This window comes from Bidens hawaiensis, unplaced genomic scaffold (assembly GCF_021521415.1).
Source record: "Bidens hawaiensis isolate Kalapana, Puna unplaced genomic scaffold, B.hawaiensis_p1.1 tig00006634_1, whole genome shotgun sequence".
Lineage (NCBI taxonomy): Eukaryota > Viridiplantae > Streptophyta > Magnoliopsida > Asterales > Asteraceae > Bidens > Bidens hawaiensis.
The window spans coordinates 312,656-334,725 of NW_027491448.1; the positions used below are offsets into that span (position 1 = coordinate 312,656).

At 32.8% G+C, this 22,070-nt stretch overlaps 2 protein-coding genes across 2 annotated transcripts; both read left to right on the forward strand.

Annotated features, from left to right (window-relative positions):
* Positions 1-323: 323 nt before the first annotated feature.
* LOC143633217 (CHD3-type chromatin-remodeling factor PICKLE-like) lies at positions 324-10,774 on the forward strand. Its single transcript, XM_077101562.1, has 30 exons — positions 324-415; positions 1,325-1,471; positions 1,588-1,725; positions 1,819-1,973; positions 2,050-2,211; positions 2,289-2,533; positions 2,624-2,719; positions 2,800-2,936; positions 3,024-3,230; positions 3,308-3,415; positions 3,524-3,574; positions 3,660-3,759; positions 3,854-3,996; positions 5,234-5,331; positions 5,424-5,562; positions 5,643-5,879; positions 5,963-6,085; positions 6,186-6,295; positions 6,943-7,024; positions 7,116-7,307; positions 7,379-7,523; positions 7,602-7,707; positions 7,784-7,858; positions 7,964-8,025; positions 8,102-8,178; positions 8,270-8,400; positions 8,487-8,778; positions 8,855-8,990; positions 9,093-9,166; positions 10,273-10,774. The coding sequence occupies exons 2-30, from the start codon at positions 1,328-1,330 to the stop codon at positions 10,570-10,572; spliced, it is 4,065 nt and encodes a 1,354-aa protein (XP_076957677.1). The 5' UTR covers positions 324-415; positions 1,325-1,327; the 3' UTR covers positions 10,573-10,774.
* Positions 10,775-17,136: 6,362 nt separating this feature from the next.
* On the forward strand, positions 17,137-21,134 carry LOC143633193 (Golgi SNAP receptor complex member 1-1-like). The gene is made up of 5 exons (XM_077101543.1): positions 17,137-17,160; positions 19,617-19,847; positions 19,908-20,075; positions 20,166-20,279; positions 20,839-21,134. The coding sequence occupies exons 1-5, from the start codon at positions 17,137-17,139 to the stop codon at positions 20,950-20,952; spliced, it is 651 nt and encodes a 216-aa protein (XP_076957658.1). The 3' UTR covers positions 20,953-21,134.
* Positions 21,135-22,070: the final 936 nt, after the last annotated feature.

Sequence of the window (22,070 nt, forward strand, 5' to 3'; positions counted from 1 at the left end):
GAAACTGTTACCGACATTTCAAATCAGTATTTGATTATTTGATATTTCAAATCGACTTATAAAACAAGCTTTAGATAAGTTTTCATGTAATGAACACCCCAACGATTAACATTCACAAGATCATTACACCAGAAACCGACATCTATGAATCTGGCCCATGTTATGTCCCTAGGCCCGACCTGACCCGGCCCGACCCATTATTATCTTTTTTTTACATCAAACCTTTTCTAACTTTTTTATATTATATAAATAAAAAAACCTAGTAAATGAGTAAACAAAAAGCAAACAAAAGTGTTACAAAAACAAGTTATTCACTGAATCTCACATTCAAGCAGCAGCTTCAATTTCCCCAAATTCATCCACTTCTAACTGCAGAATCCAATCCACACACATATTTCAAACTGGTCGCCATCAGGTCAATCCTCAATTACCCTCTTCTTATTATTACTTATTATTATTACACATACACACAAAACATTATTTATCTTCAAATTCTATCAAAACCCTAACTCCAAATTCCGTGCAATTGATCAAATTGACAGCAGATTTTGGTTTCGTGTACTGAAATTCTAAATACCCATCACTTTAATTTGAGTTTGGTACCAAGTTACAAGATCGATTTGATCAAAACCCTAATTTGAGTTCGATTCAAATTGACTTGATTTGGGGCTTGATTTGAGTTCTGGTTAGAGGGGTTTTGATATTGACGTTGAGGTAGCTGCATTTTAGTTATTATATGTATGTAATTTGGGGATATTAGAATGCTCGTGAAACTTGTGTTTGTTTGATAGAAACCCCAATTGTCAATTGCATAAATTTGTGTCTAGTTTGAGGTTAAAGTTTAGATTTTTATGATATTCTTTTGAAAAATGGTGTGAATTTGATGAATTATGGTTAGTTATTGGTGTATTGTGATCTTCTGTTTGATATATTAGGGTTCCTAAATTTGGTTTTTGTTACCTTAATTGCATAAGTTTGTGTCTAATTTGATGTTGAAGTTTAGATTTTTTTTTTAATATTTTTTTGAAACATGTTATGAATTTGATGAATTAGGCATTATTGGTTTTTTGTGATCTTTTTGCTTGATGAATTAGGGTTCATTATTGGTTTTTTGTGATCTTTTTGTTTGATGCGTTATGGTTTCATTAAAATTTTGTTTCGGATGGATTTAAAGTAACTTATAAGGGTTGCATCATTGTGCATTATCTTGTTTTTTATTCTGTTGAAATAGAAAGAACAGTAACTAGTTGTTATGATATGTGCTTTATAATACTTTTTTGAATGATAATTTTTGAATGATAGTAGTTTGTTGCTTTTGTTGCAGAAGATGAGTAGTTTAGTTGAGAGGCTTCGTGTTAGATCTGATTCAAGGCCTCGCTACAGTTTGGATGAATCTGATGATGAGTCAGACCTCGTGTTTGGTAAATCCAAAAAATCAGAAAATATCGAGAAAATCGTGAGAGATGATGCGGTACTTTCCATCTTTATAACCTCAATGATGTCTTAGATTCTGCATGAAATATAATAATTTTTTAACCTTATTACACTTAAATATGGTAAAATAATCATTTGGTTAAATATTTACAGAAAGAGGATTCATGTAACGCGTGTGGTGAATCTGGGAATCTGCTTGTTTGTGAAACATGCACTTATGAATACCACCTGAAGTGTTTATTACCACCTCTGAAAGCTCCTCTTCCCACCTCATGGAGATGTCCCAAATGTGTATGTTTATGTTATGAACTAAAACTATATTAATTACATGTATATAACATTACATGTTACATTTTGATTTTAATTCTGAACTGCTATCTGCAGGTTAATCCTTTAAATGATATAGAAAAGATTCTTGACTGTGAAATGAGGCCTACGGTTGCTGATGATAGTGATGTTTCCAAACTTGGTTCAAAACAGATATTTGTGAAACAATATCTTGTTAAATGGAAAGGATTATCTTATCTTCATTGCACATGGTAGATATTCTGTTACAAACTAGATCTATCTTAAGGTTTCTTTTAGCTAATTATATTTTGTTTTTTTGCATTTTAGGGTACCGGAAAAAGAGTTCATAAAAGCTTACCAGGAACTGCCTCGTTTAAGGACAAAAGTTAACAACTTTCGCAAACAAATGCCTGTCGGCAACAGCTCAGAAGATGATTTTGTTCCGATAAGGCCCGAATATACAATGGTTGATCGTGTTCTTGCGTGCAGGTGCAGTTTTAGAAAAAAAGGTTGATTTTTAGGGTTATCTGATATATAATAAGTAATACTCATATTTTATGAATCAGGCAAGAAGAGGGCGAGGAAAAGGAATATTTTGTGAAATGGGTAGGACTTAGCTATGATGAATGTTATTGGGAATCTGAATCCGATATCTCATCATTCCAACAACAAATTGAGAATTTTAATAGACTACAGTCTCGTCATCGGAAACTAAAGAAGCAAAAAGCCAACATTCGTGACGGGTTTGATTTAAAAAACAAGTCAAAGGAATTTCAGCAGTTTGAAAAAAGTCCCGAGTTTCTTCCTGGAGGTATCAGAATATATTCTTTATTTCTTGCTTCTTTTTTTTATGTTGAATAATTTAATAAATCTTTTAATTTTGTGTAATTGTAATTTTTAGGTGAGCTCCATCCGTACCAGCTTGAAGGATTGAATTTCTTGCGGTTTTCATGGTCTAAACAAACACACGTGATACTTGCAGACGAAATGGGTCTTGGTAATTTTTCTTTGTTCTTATAAAACTTGTCTTTCTATATGTTAAAAAGTAACTTCTTACCTATATATGTTAAAATTTAGGGAAAACGATACAAAGTATTGCTTTTTTGGCATCTTTATATGAAGAGAACGTCTCCCCTCACTTAGTTGTAGCACCACTGTCTACTTTGAGGAACTGGGAACGTGAATTTGCCACATGGGCGCCACATATGAATGTTGTAAGTTACAAAATCCTAGAAATTATAAATCTTTCTGTTTTGGTTGAGTTTATTATTTCAGTATACTTATGTATTTTACCACTGCAGGTTATGTATGTTGGAACGGCTGCTGCTCGTGCTGTTATAAGAGAATTTGAATTTTATTTCCCAAGGTCTCAGAAAAAGGACAAAAAGAAGAAACATGGGAGTGGTGAAAGCAAGCAAGAAAGGATAAAGTTTGATGTGTTGTTGACTTCTTATGAAATGATTAACATAGATAACGGGTCATTGAAGGCAATTGGTTGGGAGACAATGGTACCTTCTTATTTTGACTTTGCATGTTCTTATGCCATTTACATGTTTTTTTGTTAACTTCTTTTTAATGCGTGTAGATAGTGGACGAAGGCCATCGTCTTAAAAATAAAGATTCAAAATTGTTTTCTTCATTGAAGCAGTTTAATACCCGACATCGAACATTATTGACTGGAACCCCTCTTCAGGTTATTATGTTATATTTATGTAAATATTGGATAAAGTTTGTTACTTTATACATATGCCACTTATTTTCACCCTTTTAATATTTTTTTGTGAATCGAAATGCTTTTCAGAACAATTTGGATGAGCTTTTCATGCTGATGCACTTTCTTGATGCGGGAAAGGTTAGTTTGTTTATGGTTTTACTGCAAATTTTTTAGCACCAACTGTTATTGCATAGTGAGATGTAAATAACTGTAATGTTTACAGTTTGCAAGTTTGGAGGAGTTTCAAGAAGAGTTCAAGGATATTAATCAAGAAGAGCAGGTTTCAAGGCTACATAAGATGTTGGCCCCACATCTTCTAAGAAGTATACACATGATATTTTTCTTTTTTTTATTTCAATTAAACTTTATAAGACAATAAAAATACTTATATGATCTTTTGGATGTACAAAATGGCAGGAGTGAAGAAAGATGTGATGAAGAAACTACCACCCAAAAAGGAGCTGATTTTGCGTGTGGAATTAAGTAGCAAACAGAAAGAGTATTACAAAGCTATTTTAACTCGTAATTATCAGTTATTAACTCGCCGTGGTGGTGCTCAGGTGAGTTTTAAGCCTTTTCTTTTTCAATGCTTAAAAATATAATTACAAGTAGGGGTGCGCATGAAACCGAACTGCAACCGACATATACAAACCCAGCCCAAAACCGACATTTTGTTTTTCTAAAAACCAAATTTCAGGTTTGATTGCGGTTTTGCATGTGCCAAAAACCGATTTCTGTCATTGAATTCATGATTTATAGCATTTATTTTTGAATGTTAAGTAATGTATAAGAAATTAACTAGACGGGTGCCCGCGCGATGCAGCGCGAAACGCGGACCTTGATAATCACGTAACAAATTTACGTGTGTTTATTGTTCGATTTGAAACCGTTCAAACCGGTCATTGATTTGATTTCACGATTGATTTTTTTTCTTTTATTGACCAACCGATTTCAATTTTCAACGGGTTGGTTTCGGTTTTCGACGACAAAAAAACATTATTAACGGTTTCGGTTTGGCTCACGGTTTAATTTAAAAACCATCAAAACCATACCGCAAACACCTCTACGTAAATTTTTTTTTTAACTGAAAAAACTATAGCAATATCATACTCAAATTAAAGACAATAAAATGCTCGTTTTTATGGTGCAATGTTTTTTAAAAAATATTAACGTGCAAAAAAAGTTATAACCTTTTAAAAATCGCGGGGGAAGTTGGGTTAAAGGTGAAATTAGAAAGAGTAGATATGTAAAAGAGAGGTTAAATTTATAACTATTCTTTAAATTTACAAAAAAATGATTAAGTGGAGGGACTAATATTGTAACTATATTGGAGAAATATGAAAGAAACGTGATAATTAAGTGTTACAATGACCACTTTGCCCCTCTTTAAAGTTGTTCCATGTGCTTAAAATATTGTAAAACTCTTAAATCTCACCGTCTTAATTTGCCCATGAGTCCCATATTATATATAGCATAGATAATTAGTATAGTGCAAAAGTTTAGGTTGAGATGTGTAATAATCAAATAGCTAACAAAAACTTTAGGAATAAAGTTTCCTGTTCAAATTTTTTACCAAAAAATTATAAACCCAAATGGCAAAACCGAAATTGAATTGTAACCGTTGTGAAAACAGAAAATCGTAAAAACCGAAGCCAAACGAACTCTAAAAACCTAAAAACCAAATTTGTTTTCGGTTGGTTTGAGCCCAAAACCTGCACATGTACACCTTTAATTTCAAGTTATACTTTTGAGTTGAGAAAAAAAAACTAATTTTGATAATCTTTGCTATAAATTCAGATCTCCCTTATTAATGTGGTCATGGAACTGCGTAAGCTTTGTTGTCACCCTTTCATGTTGGAGGGAGTTGAACCAGAAGACACCAATGAGTTCTACAGGTAATATATAGCTTTAATTTTTTTGCGTCTTTTTAGATATTTTTGTTCTCTCTATTATTAGTGATTGCTTACTGTCAATTTCCACCTGTCAGTCAACTACTGGAAACTTCTGGGAAATTACAGCTTTTGGACAAAATGATGGTGAGGCTGAAAGAGCAAGGGCACCGGGTTTTGATATACACACAGTTTCAGCACATGTTGGATTTGCTAGAAGATTATTGCAATAACAAGGTATGAAGGGTCAACTGGTTTTGACTTTTCATTTTGACCTTTTATTTTGACTTTGGACGGACTTTTTACGTGTGCTTCAGAAATGGCTATATGAACGGATTGATGGAAAAGTAAGTGGTGGTGAACGACAAGTTCGAATTGATAGGTTTAACGCCGCAGGTTCTTCCAGATTTTGCTTTTTGTTGTCTACTAGAGCCGGTGGTCTTGGTATAAATCTAGCCACTGCAGACACGGTTATTATTTATGACAGTGATTGGAACCCACATGCTGATTTACAAGCCATGGCCCGTGCTCATCGTCTTGGACAGAAAAATAAGGTTAGATGTGGTCAAAATGGGTTCGGTTGACACATGCCATCTTTAGCATGTTTGTATGAATATTGTTATCTACCATTTTGCAGGTGATGATATTTAGACTGATAACAAGAGGAACAATTGAAGAAAGGATGATGGAGATGACCAAAAAGAAGATGGTTTTAGAACATTTGGTTGTTGGCAAGCTTAAAAATCAAAACATCAACCAGGTACAATTTTCATCTGGAAGCATTCTTAAAGAAACATATCAGAGTCATAAAAAATGATATATCTAATTATTTTATGGTTTATGGTTTTATTACAATGTAGGAAGAACTTGATGATATTATAAGATATGGCTCAAAGGAATTATTTGCTGATGAGAATGATGAGGCAATGAAATCAAGACAAATTCATTATGATGATGCTGCAATAGATAGGTAAATAATTTTATATGCAGGTTATATATTCATAAACTATAAAAGTACTTTTCAGCGTTCCTATTCTAATCATTGTACTTTCTTGTACATCTGAGTCAGTTAAAGATGACAAAAATCAGCTGCCATAAATGTTAATTTTTATATAAAATTGCTAAATTTTTGTAATAAAAATGTTCAATTGTTGCAATTATTAAAAAAAAATTTATGGATGATTAGATCATTCAACTTATAAAACTAAGTCTTTTGATTTTTATTTCTTTGAGAAGTCCTTTTTTACATGATTTATTTAAGCTTTGAACTTTTTACAAGATAACAAAAAGATCTTTGTTCTTTACAGTATTGAGTCCCTAAATTTATCAAAAGGAGTTTCTAATATTATGTGTGAGTTATGCAAAAGTCCATAGGGTTTTTTAACGAGTGTCTTTTAATTTGTTAAAAAATGTTAAATTTACCACTTACAAAATGACTTGTGACCCAAATGGTACATCGGCTTCTAATGACCAAGATGCACACAAAAAAGAGTAAAAAAAACATGACACTAAAATGGGACACGTGCATAAGTGCGCTGATATTTTATGCAAAAAAAAAAACTGTATTCATTTACGATTACAATCTTAATGGTTTATTAACTTTTTAAATATTGATAGATTGCTTAACCGTGATTACACTGAAGAAGAAAACTCTGCAATGGATGATGCAGAAGAAGACGGCTTTTTAAAAGCATTTAAGGTTTGTGGGGCTTTTGGTAATTCTTTTAGATTACGATTTATGTTTGGAAATCAAATCATAATTTCATGTTTCTTGTATATAATTTAATTAGGTGGCAAACTTTGAGTACATTGATGAAGCAGAGTCAAGAATGGAAGAAGAAATGCAAGAGCCGTTAGCAGAGAATAAAAGTGCAGCTATAGAAAGATCAAGTTATTGGGAAGAATTGTTAAAAGACAGATATGAAGTCCACAAAGTTGAAGAATTTAATTCTATGGGCAAAGGAAAAAGAAGCCGCAAGCAGGTATTTAATATCAAAAAATTAATAATATAAGATAACTAGCAGACATTTACTTGTTACTTTCGTATTTTTAGATGGTATCTGTTGAAGATGATGACCTTGCTGGATTAGAAGATGTAAGTTCTGATGCGGATGATAATTATGAAGCGGAATTATCTGATGGTGAAAATTCAGCTGGATTAGCACCCACCAAAAAGCCTTACAGGAAGAAAACACGTGGTAAATATTTCATTTATTTTATTATTGTTTCAGTAAGTGGTATATCTTTTATTAGGTTATAACATGTTCATTTTACAGTTGATAATGTTGAGCTACTTCCACTTATGGAAGGTGAAGGGAGAGCCTTCAGAGTACTTGGATTTAATCAAAGTCAACGTGCCCAATTTGTTCAAATCTTGATGAGGTCGGTTTTGTATTTGTTAAAATAAAAAAAATAATAATTTGTGTTAGTACTAAATATGTAAAATATATTATTGCAGATTTGGTGTTGGAGACTTCGATTGGGTCGAGTTTACTTCACGCTTGAAGCAGAAGAGTTATGAAGAAATTAAAGTGTAATAGTCAGAATTCGTTTATTCTCTTTACTACTCAAAATTATTATTGTGATATTAAAAATGATTGCTTTCTGTTTTCTCTTTTGGTTTCTTATGGGCCTGCAGTTATGGAACTCTCTTCTTGTCGCACATTTCAGAAGATATTACAGATGCTGCAACCTTTTCAGGTGATTTATTATTTTCTATCAGACCATGTTTACTTGTGTAATTTAGTCTCCTTAACATTAAGTATTTTAATTGCAGATGGTGTACCGAAAGAAGGGCTAAGAATTGAGGACGTACTTGTCAGGATTGCAGTCTTGCTTCTTGTAAGAGAGAAAGTAAGTGCCAGCTGTCAAGTAACAACCGTCTTTCATTTTTCTGTCGCTTATGTAATTATCTTATTTAATTTTTGTTATCTTAATTTTTTAGGTGAAAAATACTTCAGAAAATCAATCGGCTCCACTTTTTACAGACGACATAATATATCGATATCCAGGATTAAGAGGTTTAAAGTTCTGGAAGGAAGAGCACGATCGCACCCTACTTCGTGCTGTGTTAAAGTAACCTTTCTTAATTTTGCAATAATTAGGTTATATTTTGTGATTTTTATTATTGTTATATGTATGTTTTTACTTTTTTTATACAGGCATGGTTATGGAAGATGGCAAGCTATTGTTGATGACAAGGATTTAAGGATTCAAGAAGTCATCTGCCAAGAATTGAATCTCCCTTCTCAGCCTCAGTTTCCCGCCACTGCTACTGGTGGCAGTGTTGACGGTCAACCACCAGCTTCTGGTGGTCAACCACAAGATATTACTGCTTCTAATAATGCATTGTATCACTTTAGAGAAATGCAGAGGAGAGTGGTTGAGTTTGTTAAAAAACGTGTCATATTACTTGAAAAAGGACTTAACGCTGAATACCAAAAGGAATACTTTGTAAGTTGGTTTTTACATGTTTTGTTTCATTTTTGTTTTACAGTTTTTATTTATAACAATGAGTGTATGTATACAGGGTGATGAAAAACCGAATGAGATTCGAAATGATGATATGGAGGCTGAACAAAAGGTTGTGGAGAGACTACCAACCGCAAGTCAAAATGAAAGTTTGACCCGGGTGATCAGTCAACTGCCTAAACTTGAACTTATTTGTAAGCATCTAAATAGTTAAGATAAATTGATGGCTATAATTTACATTTTATTCATTATTTTGATCAATTGTCTAATCTTTACTTATTTGTGTGTTTGTACAGCTGCAGAAGAAATATCAGCACCTGCTTGTAATGATAAACCAGATTGTTTGGCAATGACCCGCCTTTATAACGAGGTAATTATTTAATTTAAGATTTTTAATATATGGTGAAATAAATTTACATGTGAGATTTTTGTATTTCATCATAATGCTAAAGTAACTGTCAAATATTCAATGAGGAAATGCACATTGACTTGTTAAAAGTCAAAAGGTCTTTTTTAAGATCTGGATTTTCTAAAAATTTTGTTTCTATTGTTTAAACCTATTTTCGTATTTTAAGTATGTTATTAAAGCTTCGGCTTTACCATCATATTATCACCAAATTTCTAACAATTTTGGTTATAACAGTGTCATAAAATTTATGTAAAAAGGTAACAAGTAGGAGAGTTAATGAAATGAGCTCAGCTCGGGCTTGACGGCTCTAGCTCGGCTCGGCTCGGCTTGGCTCGTTTACACCCCTATGCGTTACTTTTTTAGATAGATTTTATGACTTTATTATAACCAAAACTTGTTGAAATTTTGGAGAGAATGTGACGGTAAAACCAAAGCTTTAATAGCACATAGCTAGCTCGACCTTGGCTCGTATAACTTACGTGAGCTCCAGCTTTTGGCTCATTTCGAGCTCTGATTCTAAAGCTTGAGCACGGCTCTTTTTAAGTTAGGCTCGTTAGTAGTTCTTCAAGCTCGAGCTCGGCTCGTTTATTATTTCTTAATTAATTTATATAATATTCAATTATTATCATGTACGTGTTCTAACTCTTCTTATTTTTATACACATAATATATACAATATTGTTTTATAACTTCATATATAACTATTATTTTTATTATTATATAAATGTATGTATAACATATTAAATAAAAATTATATAAATAACTGGCTCAAGAGCTAGCTCGAGCTCGAAAAGTGAATCTCAGGCCCGTTTATCAAACAAGCTTATTTTTACTCTTGGGCCTGTTTAAGTTCGCCTTGTTTCAAGCTTTTAGCAATCGGATCTCGACTGGCTCACGTTCGGCCTGTCTCGTTTTACGTCCGTAGTAACAAGTCAAAACAATTTAACATACGGTGTGAAAATGGGTCAACCTGTGCTATATTTTATATTTATGTTACATACACAATTTGCTAAGTTTGATGATAGTGTTTGTCATCATATATAATATATTGTGGGATTAAATTTGTAGATGTGCAAGATATACGAGGAAAATGCGGTTGATTCAGTTGAAACATATTTAGCCAACAAACCTGCAAATCCCAAGCTGAAAAAGAACCTGCAGCCACTAGAATCAATACATCAAGAAATCATCGACATCGTCTCTCCTGTAATTAAAAACGAGAAGAGCAATGGTGACGTGGCAAGTTCAAGTCTGCATCAGCATGAACAGGGTCCGGTCAACGGGACTGCAAATGCTGATGTGGCAATGGAAGATGCGGATGGTCAAGATAAGTCAAACCAAGGGTCGGGTGTCGTCATTTTGGAGTAGAGACATCAAACATGTTAATTGTTGACTCTTTATTATACACGCTAGATCGTTGTGCAATGATTATAGTTTACTACTAATTAAGGTTTCTCAATGAGATACCAATGTTGTTAGTTTGATAGTTGACTTTGATTTGACCCTAGGAACTAAAACATTTTTAGGATCTGTTATTGTTATATTGGAGTTTATTATTACAAGCATTCAACTCTCAAGGTGAGGTTTTTGTTTGCTTTTAGTTAATGTTTTATTAGTGATAGAAGTATTAGTTTTAAATCACAATCTTTAAGAATTAAATAATAATTTTCAAAATAATAAAAGTCAAATCTTTTGTAAAGTTAATCCATGTATGGATCTGACCAACTAGGAGTGCAAATCAAGCAAGTGTTGGCCACAATGTTGTTTTATTGCTTGTGGGGCATGCATATTATTTTATACTAGTTTGAGACCCGTCTATTACACGGATATTTCTTTAAATACAATATTTAATAAATAATCGATATACAAGAAACAATAAACATATTAAATACTATTAATACACAGTCGTTGTACAATAGTCTTTAAAACAGTTTTAAAGTAAAAAATTATTATAATTATCAAATACTTGAAAAAAAAAATATGAAGTAAATATTAAATTAAAAAATTTTGAAGCATAAATTTTAAGAATGGTAAATATTATTTTACTATTATAAATTTGGTAAAAATGATGAGGTTTAATGTAAGAGTGGCAGGTAGCAAAACTTGTAGCTTTTTATTAGAGAGTATAGAAGTATAGATAGATATTCAGTTGATTTATTAAAAATATTCTTTTATATATACTAGTAGGTGTGCTCGTGCGTTGCGGCGGGGACGCAATAAGGATTAGCTCGGTATGAGTAAGGTTCACGGCGGAAATTCAATGGCATCGGTACGGTTTGTGACGATACCGTAGTTTGGTGTAGGTTAAGGTAACATATGCTATTGTGAGTTGAGTAAAAACAATGCTAATTCAACAAAGAGAGAGATGAGTCTTTAACGTCAAAACAAGACAATTTGCAAGACGAGCATACGCTTGACTAAGTTTAAATCACTAACAAATATTATAAACAAATTTTAATGAAAGAAAAGGCAGAAAATTTAAATATTTATGATACACTTCATTATGTCATCATCAAAATGTATAATTTGAAAATTGCACACCAAATGAAAAAGTAAGCATGATGGTAAAATGATTATGGTCAAATGTTACTCTCAACCATCGCCCATGACCCCTTACCACTACTTATATCTTCACTGCTAATCAGGTTACGATTCTTTGCGATTTTTCAAAACCTTGTTGCACGAGTATGTTTTTTTTTATATATATTATTTGGTTATTTTTTTCTCCCTAAGATGTTTATTTTGATAGAATTTTGATAATGTTATAATACTACCACTAAATCATAACAAAATTAACATTAATATAGAAAATAATTAGAAAGAGAGTAAAGAAATTTTTATTGCACGGATGATCTTTTACTCCTTACACACATGCATATTTATAATACTACAATGCAGACATGTACGTATAGTTGGTTTGAAATATGTGTGCATCCACATGCCTTTTACTTGCAAGACTATCCAAAATAATTCATTGAATCATAACACTCTCCCTTGGATGACACTTTTCAAACTTCGGGGTTTTGAAGTACTGCCTCATTAAAAACCTTGCCAAATAAAACCCAGTGGGAAAAAACTTTAGTTAAGGGAAAAAGAGTGCAGTATATAGCCCCCCCTCAAGTTGTAGGTCATTACATTTTTCGCACATGTCGCATGCCAATATCATGAACATGTTTCCTGAAAGTCGCTGTAGGGAGTGCCTTTGTAAAAAGATCAGCTGAATTGTTGCTAGATTGGGCATATCTTATTTCACCTTGTTTATCTTTGATAAGGTCTTGAGTATATGAGAAGAATCTTGGAGGTATATGTTTTGTTCTGTCGGTTTTAATATACCATTCTTTCATTTGTGAGACACCGCCTGAATTATCTTCGTAGATTGGTGTTAGACTTGCTTCTTTCTCTAGTGCACAAGAGGTTACTATGAGTTGTGTCATAGATCTTAACCAAACACACTCTTTAGTTAAGTTTAAGAGTCTAGAATTTATTACTTAGTGTCTAGATTAGAGTGTTTTTATATAACTACTCTTAGCACATCAGTGCATCATCATGGTTTTGCTTACATGGAATCTCAACTCGAGCTGGAGCATTAGCAGCCGGTATATGAGATTTAGTGACCTTGTTTGTATCAGTAAATGCATCAGGTAATTGATTTGCAATTTGTTGTAGATGTATTATATTTTGAACCTCTGTCTCACTTTGTTTTGACCTTGGGTCTAGGTGTAACAATGATGGCACACACCATGATATATCACTTTCTTGCCTTTTCATTTCTCCCCCTAATGCCGGGAAAATTGCCTCATTAAAATGGCAATCAGCGAAACGTGCTGTAAATACATCACCTGTTAAAGGTTCAAGATATCTTATGATGGAAGATGTTTCATATCCAACATATATTCCCAACCTTCTTTGAGGACCCATTTTTGTGCGTTGTAATGGTGCAATAGGAACATACACAGCACACACAAAAATTCTAAGGTGGGAAATGTTTGGCTCATTGCCGGAAACAAGTTGTATGGGAGAGTATTTATGATTTGCACTTGGTCTCACACGAATTAATGATCCGGCATGCAGAATTGCGTGACCCCAAATAGAAACAGGGAGTTTTGTCCTCATTATTAATGGTCTAGCTATCAGTTGTAGGCGTTTGATCAACGACTCAGCTAAACCATTTTGCGTGTGCACGTGAGCAACGGGGTGTTCAACAACAATCCCCACAGACATGCAATAATCATTGAAAGCATGCTATGTAAATTCTCCCGCATTATCGAGCCTTACCTTTTTAATGGTATAATCGGGAAAATGTGCACGTAATTTGAGCAAGAAATTTTGCAAAAGCGACATTACGAGTCGATAATAAAGAGACATAAGACCATCTGCTGGATGCGTCTATTAAGACCATGAAGTATCTAAATGGTCCACATGGTGGATGAATTGGTCCACATATGTCACCTTGAATTCTTTCAAGAAACATCGGTGATTCTTTATCAACTTTTAATGGTGAAGGCCTTGTAATTAATTTCCTAAGAGAGCAAGATGTGCATTGAGGCATTTTATCTATTTTGTGGATCTTTTGATCTTTCAATGGATGCCCATGTGTATTTTCAATGATCCTTTTCATCATTGTGGATCCTGGATAGCCTAATCTGTCATGCCATAAGTTTACGATACCAGAATCACAACAGTTTTCTTTGACTGCCATATGTACTTAAGGTACATTTATATATGTATAATGCAAACTAGAATGAAGCATTGGTAGCCTTTCCAATATATGACTTCTCTTTACATTATGTAAATATTTTTCATTATCAACAGTCCTCGACTGGATATCATATCCATTATGATATATATTCTTGAAACTCAACAAATTTCTGGTTGATTTTGGAGAAAATAGAGCATTTTCTACTAAAAGCTTTGTACCATTTGGTAATTCTAAATTAGCTTTTCCCACTCCTTCTATTATGTTAGAAGGACCTGATATTGTGTTAATATTTCCCTTTGTTGGTTTTAATTCATGAAAATATTTTTGAGATTTTAAGATAGTATGCGTAGCACCACTATCCGCTATGCATAAATCAGCATCATTTGATTGATCTTTTGCTTCAATGAAATTCATTTTAATCTTCAAATATAAAGGAAAAAAAACAATAAGTGCATATATTATACATTCCTAAATTTATTACAAGAGACTTTTATTTTTGCATGAAAGGAAAAGTAATTAAACATAATTAAGACATAAACATGAAAGGAAATACATAATTATCATTGTGATTTTACAATATCACTTTCAGGGTTCAAATTCATTGATAAAATCTAAGATATTTAATTCAATATCGACATCGTCAATATTGTCGATATGATTCACTTCCTTTTCCTTTCCTCTCAGAGATGTTTGATATAATTCACACATATGTGAAGGTGTTCGACAAGTCTTTGCCCAATGATTAGTACTTCCACATCTGAAACATGAGCCTCCATCGTACCAGCATCATTTTTAAACTTGTTTTGCTGGTTAGCGTGGTAATTATTAGCTTTTTGGCTACGACCACGACCACGACCGTGTCCACGTCCACGATTATTATTCCATTTAAATGAGTGGTTGCGACCACTAAAATGGGTTTTATTGAAATTGTTTCAACCACGCCCACGTCCTCACCCATGGCCTTGTTCCCATTTACGTCCAGAATTCTTATGATCATTTCTATAAGCAATATTTGCTTCTGGTATGGCTAATGATCCTGTGAGACGAGCTTGATGGTTTTTCATAGCTCATTATTTTGCTCTGCTATGATGAGATTTGTATTCAGATCAGAATATGTTTGAAAATTTTGCAACCGTAATTGTTGTTACAAAATTATATTTGATGCATGAAAAGTAGAGTGAATTTTTTCTAACTTATCTGCCTCGGACATAATTTGTCCAAAATATTCAAGCCTTGAACATATATTTAATAGAGCAGATGTGTAATCATTCACTTTTTTAAAATCTTGGAACCTTAGACTGTTCCATTCGGCTCTAGCAGCAGGGAGTAATGAATCCCTTTGATGATCAAATCTGTTTTTTAATTCTTTCCATAAAACACTTGGATTATCATGATTAAAATACTCCAACTGAAGTATTTCAACAATGTGTTTATGAATAAAGACATCGGCTTTTGTTCTATTGTTGTCATCCAATGTGTTGTTTTTATTAATTGCTTCTAACACACCCATTGATTTGAGGTGTCTTTTGATATTTGCTGTCCATGGCATATAGTTATCTCCAAAACATTTGAGAGTCAAAAATTCAAGCTTTGCAATATTTGTCATTTTATTACTAAACACAAATTAGATAAATATTAGGATTACATACTTATTAAGATTGAAAGAAAATACAAAGGTAGAGCAATAAGTAGATAAAGGAAAAAGAAAAAATCAAACTCCTTAGGTGGGAGATTACAAATTAAGAACAATAAGATTATCATCATTATGGTGGCTAACATCAAAACTGGGTGAAGCATATTTCAAAAATATTATCTTGGGTATTCCTGAGAAGAATAGTTTTGTATTTGTGAAAAGATTGAGATTGATAATTGATTATTTGTAGTGAAAAATTTATAATCGTTTTATAACGGCTACACACACACACTTAGAATAAATGAGATATAAATGAAAATCTATTAAATAAGATGTAAAATTAGTATGCAGAATAATAATAATAATAACAATGAACTTGTTTATGATATATAAATAATCATTAGTACATGAATAGAAGTTATAGATATAGTAAGTAAAGGTTAGAGAGTTATTAGTCCCATAATTAGTAAAAGATTATAATAAGATGTTTTTATATTTGTTTTGTTTTATCATTATAGTTATCTTTTTAATGATATGTTTACCTGATTGACGTCTTCTTACTTAGTTGGTCTTCTTGATTAAGCCACAAGCGATTCGTGCTGATAACGTGTTATAATACTTCCACTAAATCATAACAAGATTAACATTAATATAGAAAATAATTAGAAAGAGAGTAAAGAAATTTTTATTGCAGGGATGATCTTTTACTCCATACACACATGCATATTTATAATACTACAATGGAGACATGTAGGTATAGTTGGTTTGAAATATGTGTGCATCCACATGCCTTTTACTTGCAAGACTATCCAAAATAATTCATTGAATCATAACAGACAAAAGTTTTTATGATTATTTTGTAAAAGTCAAAAAAACAACTTCAACGAAAGTGTATTATTTAACTAAAGTAACAATAATTTTTGAGAAAGAATTTACATTTGTTATTTTAATCTTACACAAATTCAGGTCTTTATCAAATTAACAGGTCACACTTGATCAAGTATCAAGTTGTTAATGAAAGATGACAAGGATTTTTAAAAATTAAAAAAAAAAAAAGACATTTTATTTTATGCATTCTCCATTTTTTGTTTCTAACTATAAAAAATAATATTTTTATTATTTAAATTCAAAAAAGCCTCCTCTAAATTGATCAAAACCAACTTGATCTTTAGCATGCTCTGCAAACATTGAGGTTCTATGGAGGATAACATGCACAATCAATGTTGTAAAAAATGGTATAGGCAGGCAACCGAGTAATCGACGAGTAAATCAACAAGTACAATGACAGAAACAAATGCAAATTGTTACAAAACATCTTGTTACACAGAATGCATCTTCTTCTTCTTTCGAGGTTTATCGCAACCGAACGTCTCCAAATGTTCAACCCGTTGACTCAGCAAGTTAATCATCCGAGTCTGCATCTCATTCCTCTCAAACATTTGTGTCATTAATGTCATCATCTTCTCATTATCATATATCCATCAGTTTCTCAAGCAGCTATTATTATTATTATTATTATTACTCTTACTGTTACTGTTACTGCTGCTGCGAAGAATCAAGGCATTTATTATACATCAAAATCAAATCAACACCGGACAAGATGACATGTGAATGTGAAGTCAAGGTATGCCCAAAATACAAGCAGGCACTTCTAAAGAGAAACATAAACTGACGCATCTGCAATTCAAAAGGTACCTCATATTGGAATCATTTTGGTTCGTTATGCTTCGCGCAAAGAATGTTACCTTTCTTTTGTCGGTGTGCGGTTTTGATTTGTGAAATTAACTGCAATAGTCAATGCAACATTTGACACCCTAAACAATTTGAGTCAGATTGTTTGTTACGGGGTCGTAGTCAAACGGGTCATAATGTTGCATATGGATCAAAATTATATCAAGGGGCAATCTGGAAATACAAAAATTTATAAATGGGTTAAATTCGTCAATGCGTAAACCCACCGGATTGAACAAAAACCGAGACGTTTAGTTGGATGGGTTTCAGGTTTGATACGAAAACTGACTTAAAAGATGAGCAGCTCAACTTGTGCAAGTGTAATATTTGACATATGTCCAAATGATGAGCAGCTTAACTTGTTCATAATCCATAAATAAGCAAGCTAAACATTTAGGATTTCACCTTCTCCCTTGAGACAACAGGGTGTGAGTGCTGCACTGAATAAGTCAATGAGCAGCACGTCTAAAAGATGCCCTAGTTACTTCTTATCTGCAATAATTTCCAAAAACACAAAACATATATTTCTAAACTGAAAATATAATTTTTAATGCAAACCAAGAGTTCAATGTAGGGGTGAGCAGAAAACCGAATTAACCGAATCGAAACCGAATTAACCGAAAAAACCGAACCGAAGCATTAACCGACGGTTAATTTTTTGTTTATTTGAAAAACCGAAATTTCGGTTTCGATTCGGTTATCTATTTTTAAAAAACCGAAAAAAACCGAACCGAACTGATTGATAATGATAAAGATTATCAAGATGATGAGGAATGAACTAAACTTTTAAGATAAATTAATAAGATGATGAATGAAGATCGGGACTTAACTTTTAATGCTTTTTAATTTTTAAACTCTATTTAGCAACTTTGTATTCGTATAGTTTCAAGTAACACGTGCCTATTTTTGTTTTTTATTCAATATATATGTGGACTGTGGTACTCTAACATGTTCTTATACAAGCTTAAAATATGCATTTTCATTTTTAAAATTTTTTTTTGCAATGTCAACACATAATTGAAAAAAAAACCGAAAATAATCAAACCGAAACCGAAATTAACCAAAAAACGATTTTTGTGGATTTAATGATTTTTGTGCTGGTTTTTGTCATGAAGGTTTAAACGCTCCAAGATCAACTAGGCTCGACCAGTCGAGCTTGGCTCGTGAACCATTTTCTCAAGCTAGCTTGAGCTCGGCTCATTTGTTATTAATTAATTAATTTATATTCATTTTTAATTATTTTTGTATATTTTGAGAAAAATCTGAATGAGCCTAAACTCGGCTTGTTTCGAGCCCTTTTTCTAAAGCTCGAACTCGGGTCATTTGTTATTAATTAATTAATTTATATACATTTTTAATTATTTCTGTATATTTTGAGAAAAACCTGAATGAACCTAAACTCGGCTTGTTTCGAGCCCTTTTTCTAAAGCTCGAGCTCGGCTCGTGAGTTGTTTTTAAAGCTTGAGCTCAGCTCGTGATTCGTTTTCTCAAGATTAAGCTTGGATCATTTATTACATGTGCGCATATAATGCATGTATGCGTGGGCCCTTGGGTGGGCAAAAGTGAAATTGCACTAATTTTGACGTTATTTTACTAATTTTGTGAAAATAGCGTTAAAAATGACGGAAGGTTAATTAGGCATCATGTGGTGGCGTTGATAGCCGAAAGACAAGGCTGCATGCACCAATCGGCTTGGGTGTCGATGGTTGAGTGTTATGTGCCTTACGTCCAAGGCTTGATGCAAAACCACTATTGAGCCGAGGGTCTCACTGGAAGCAGCCTCTCTATTCCTATGGGGTAGAGGTAAGGCTGTCTACATCTTACCCTCCTCAGACCCTACCATAGCTTTGCTATTGGTGGGATTTACTGAGTACGATGATGATGATGATGATGACGATGATGATGATGATGACATTTTTAATTATCTTTTATATATTTTGAGAAAATACTTAACGTGCCTAAGCTCGGCTCGAGTTCATTTTCAGTGCTTAAATGAGCCAAAGCTAAGCTCGAGCTCGGCTGTGCAGTGTGAAATTAATAAACAGAAGTCCAAAATAGTTAAAATCAAAAAATACACTAGGCTCGTTAAGGCTCGACGAGCCTAAATGATCTTCCCATACAAGGTTCGACCTTGGGCTCGATAACTAAATGAGCTTTATTTCGGACTCGATGAGGTTCGGCTTGTTTCGAGCTTTTTATTTATCCGATCCCTCGGCTTGACTTGTTTGCACCCCTAAATTTTGCATCAGTTTGATTGTCATACAAGGTAGTTAGGTTTACAAATCATGCTACTGGAATATCAGATTGATTTTATTTATTTATTTAATTATTATTATTTTTTTGGTTTAGGCAAGGAAGCTTGAAGCACAATTGGATGATCAAATGCATTTGTATAGAAAATTAGTTTTGACAAAAGCTGATGATGGTAATGAGAATAATCTTGGATCAAGAATAGAACAATTACTCAAAGAATTACAACATGTAATTTCTCAAATGCAAGCATGGATATCATCAGGTGGGTCAGAAATATTATCGCATACGTTGACCCGTCATCAAGAAATTCATCATGATCTTAGTCAGGTAATTACATTATTATATTACCTCATAAGATGATCAAAATTTAAATTTATATAATTGCAGGAATTTAATCGGCTTCGGTCTAGTCTTAGAGCAAAGAGAGAGCATGCATCATTGCTTGAGGATTTCAGGGAGTTTGACCGAACACGATTAGATCTTGAAGAAGGCGGTGGGTCCCACGAGCAATCTCTTCTCAAAGAGCGTGCTACTCTCCTGAGAAGTACGGGCCAGGTGTGTATTTTGTTCATAGATAACAAATATATAAATGTATTGAGTTCTCATGAATCCAAGTTTTGCTATTTTTTTAAATTTTGATTGCAGATGGACGGTGTGATATCACAAGCACAAGAAACCCTAGGTACCCTCATGTTTCAACGGTCAACGTTTGGCGGCATCAATTCAAAGTTGACCAATGTTAGCAGTCGTCTGCCAACTGTAAGTAAACTATTATCAAGTACTTGAATTTACTAAAACCAAAGGTATAAAGGAAATTTGTTGTTAGTAACTTAGCATTTCAATTTTTTTTCCTTTCTAGTTTTACGGTTATAAACAAAATGAGATAACATAGTAGCTTTTTATAGGATGATTTCAATAAAATAATGTTGAATGGTTGGGTGGGCTTGTAATAAGTAAGTGGTTATGTAATGAACCTCTACAGGCAAATGTGCATGCTTGTGTACATAAAAAACATCAAACTAATATCTACATATATTTTAAAATTTTAATTGTTTATCTAGTATCTACGCTTGCCAAGGTTATATACGTAAATGAAATTTGTCCTTTTTTTTTCAGATGAAATGAATAAAAATTACATTTTGTATCGTTTCTTTTATTTCAACATTTTTAAGATTGTAAAAAATGAGTTCTTATTGTTCTGCGTGTTCCTGCAATATTTAGTGTTCTGCATTTGGTTCTTAGTGATTCATGCATTATACACAATTAGGTGGTAAATCTTTAACAAAATTAATACAGGTTTTTTTTATTGGCTCTACAGGTGAATAATATTCTGTCGGCGATAAAGAAGAAAAAATCTATGGACACAATCATTCTTTCATTAGTGGCTTCGGTTTGCACGTTTTTAATCTTGATTTACTGGTTGTCAAAGTAGCAAGGCATCATTGATGGTGGTCGTTTGTATAATGCAACTACCCAGGTAGTATAAAGGTATATTGTATGTTGATTTGAATTGACATTTTTTTCAATTGTATGATCAATGTCTCCGTACGTCTTTGTTTCTTAAAGAACTTTTTATATAATTTGAGCAAAACGCTCAGGTAAGTTCACGATAAAAACACAAACAAGCGACTCATCTGAAAACAATTGAAGTTGTCAGTGTTGGTCTTTTAACTACATTGAAGCCATAAATCTAAATTCAAAGCTGGACATCTGCAAAATGATATGTACTAATATGCGAGTAAAGTCTGAAGTTAACGGCACGTTATAAGTAAGTAGTTGTTAATTATCTAGATCAATAATTGAATTCAACCATCATGCATTTGATCAGCAAATCTGAGACCTTATCATTAGAAAAGGGTTTAGTATTCTTGATCTATGTCTGAAGCAACAAACATCTTGGTATCATGAATATATATATATATATAGGGTTAGGTTATAATAGGAAGTATAGTTTTTGTTGGAAGAATAGGAAGTAATCTTCTCTATTGATTTTGTACATGGAGGGTTGAGATTAGTTTAGAGGGAAATCAAGTGTGAACATAAGGGAAAGGGTATAAAAGGAATAACACATTTGTTGACTTTCTCTCTCCACATGCAAGGTACATGCCAAATTCCCCCATCATTTTTAAACGTCCATAACTTTTTTTTACGACGTTTTTATTGAAAAACAAATTCACCATAATAACGAGTGTCTTTTTATCTTTTATATGAGTATCATATTGTTATAAAAATTGAAAAAAAATAAGTGGGTTTTTACAAATTGTGTTTTACCAAAATTGTGTTATACAATAGTATTTTTCATTGTGTTTTTTACATTGTATCATACAATTGTGTTTTTATCATCGTGTTTTTCATAGTGTTTTTTCAAACTTTTCCGGCGAAGTGGTGGCGGTGGGCGGTGGAGTGGTGGTGGTTGTAGGAGATAAGTGAAGATGTAATTGGGTTTTTGAAATTAATGTAAGTGGGTTTTGATATTAAAGTGTTAGACTAAAATACCCTTCTTCCTAGCCTTCTTAGGAAAATGAATTTAACTTAACCCTATATATATAT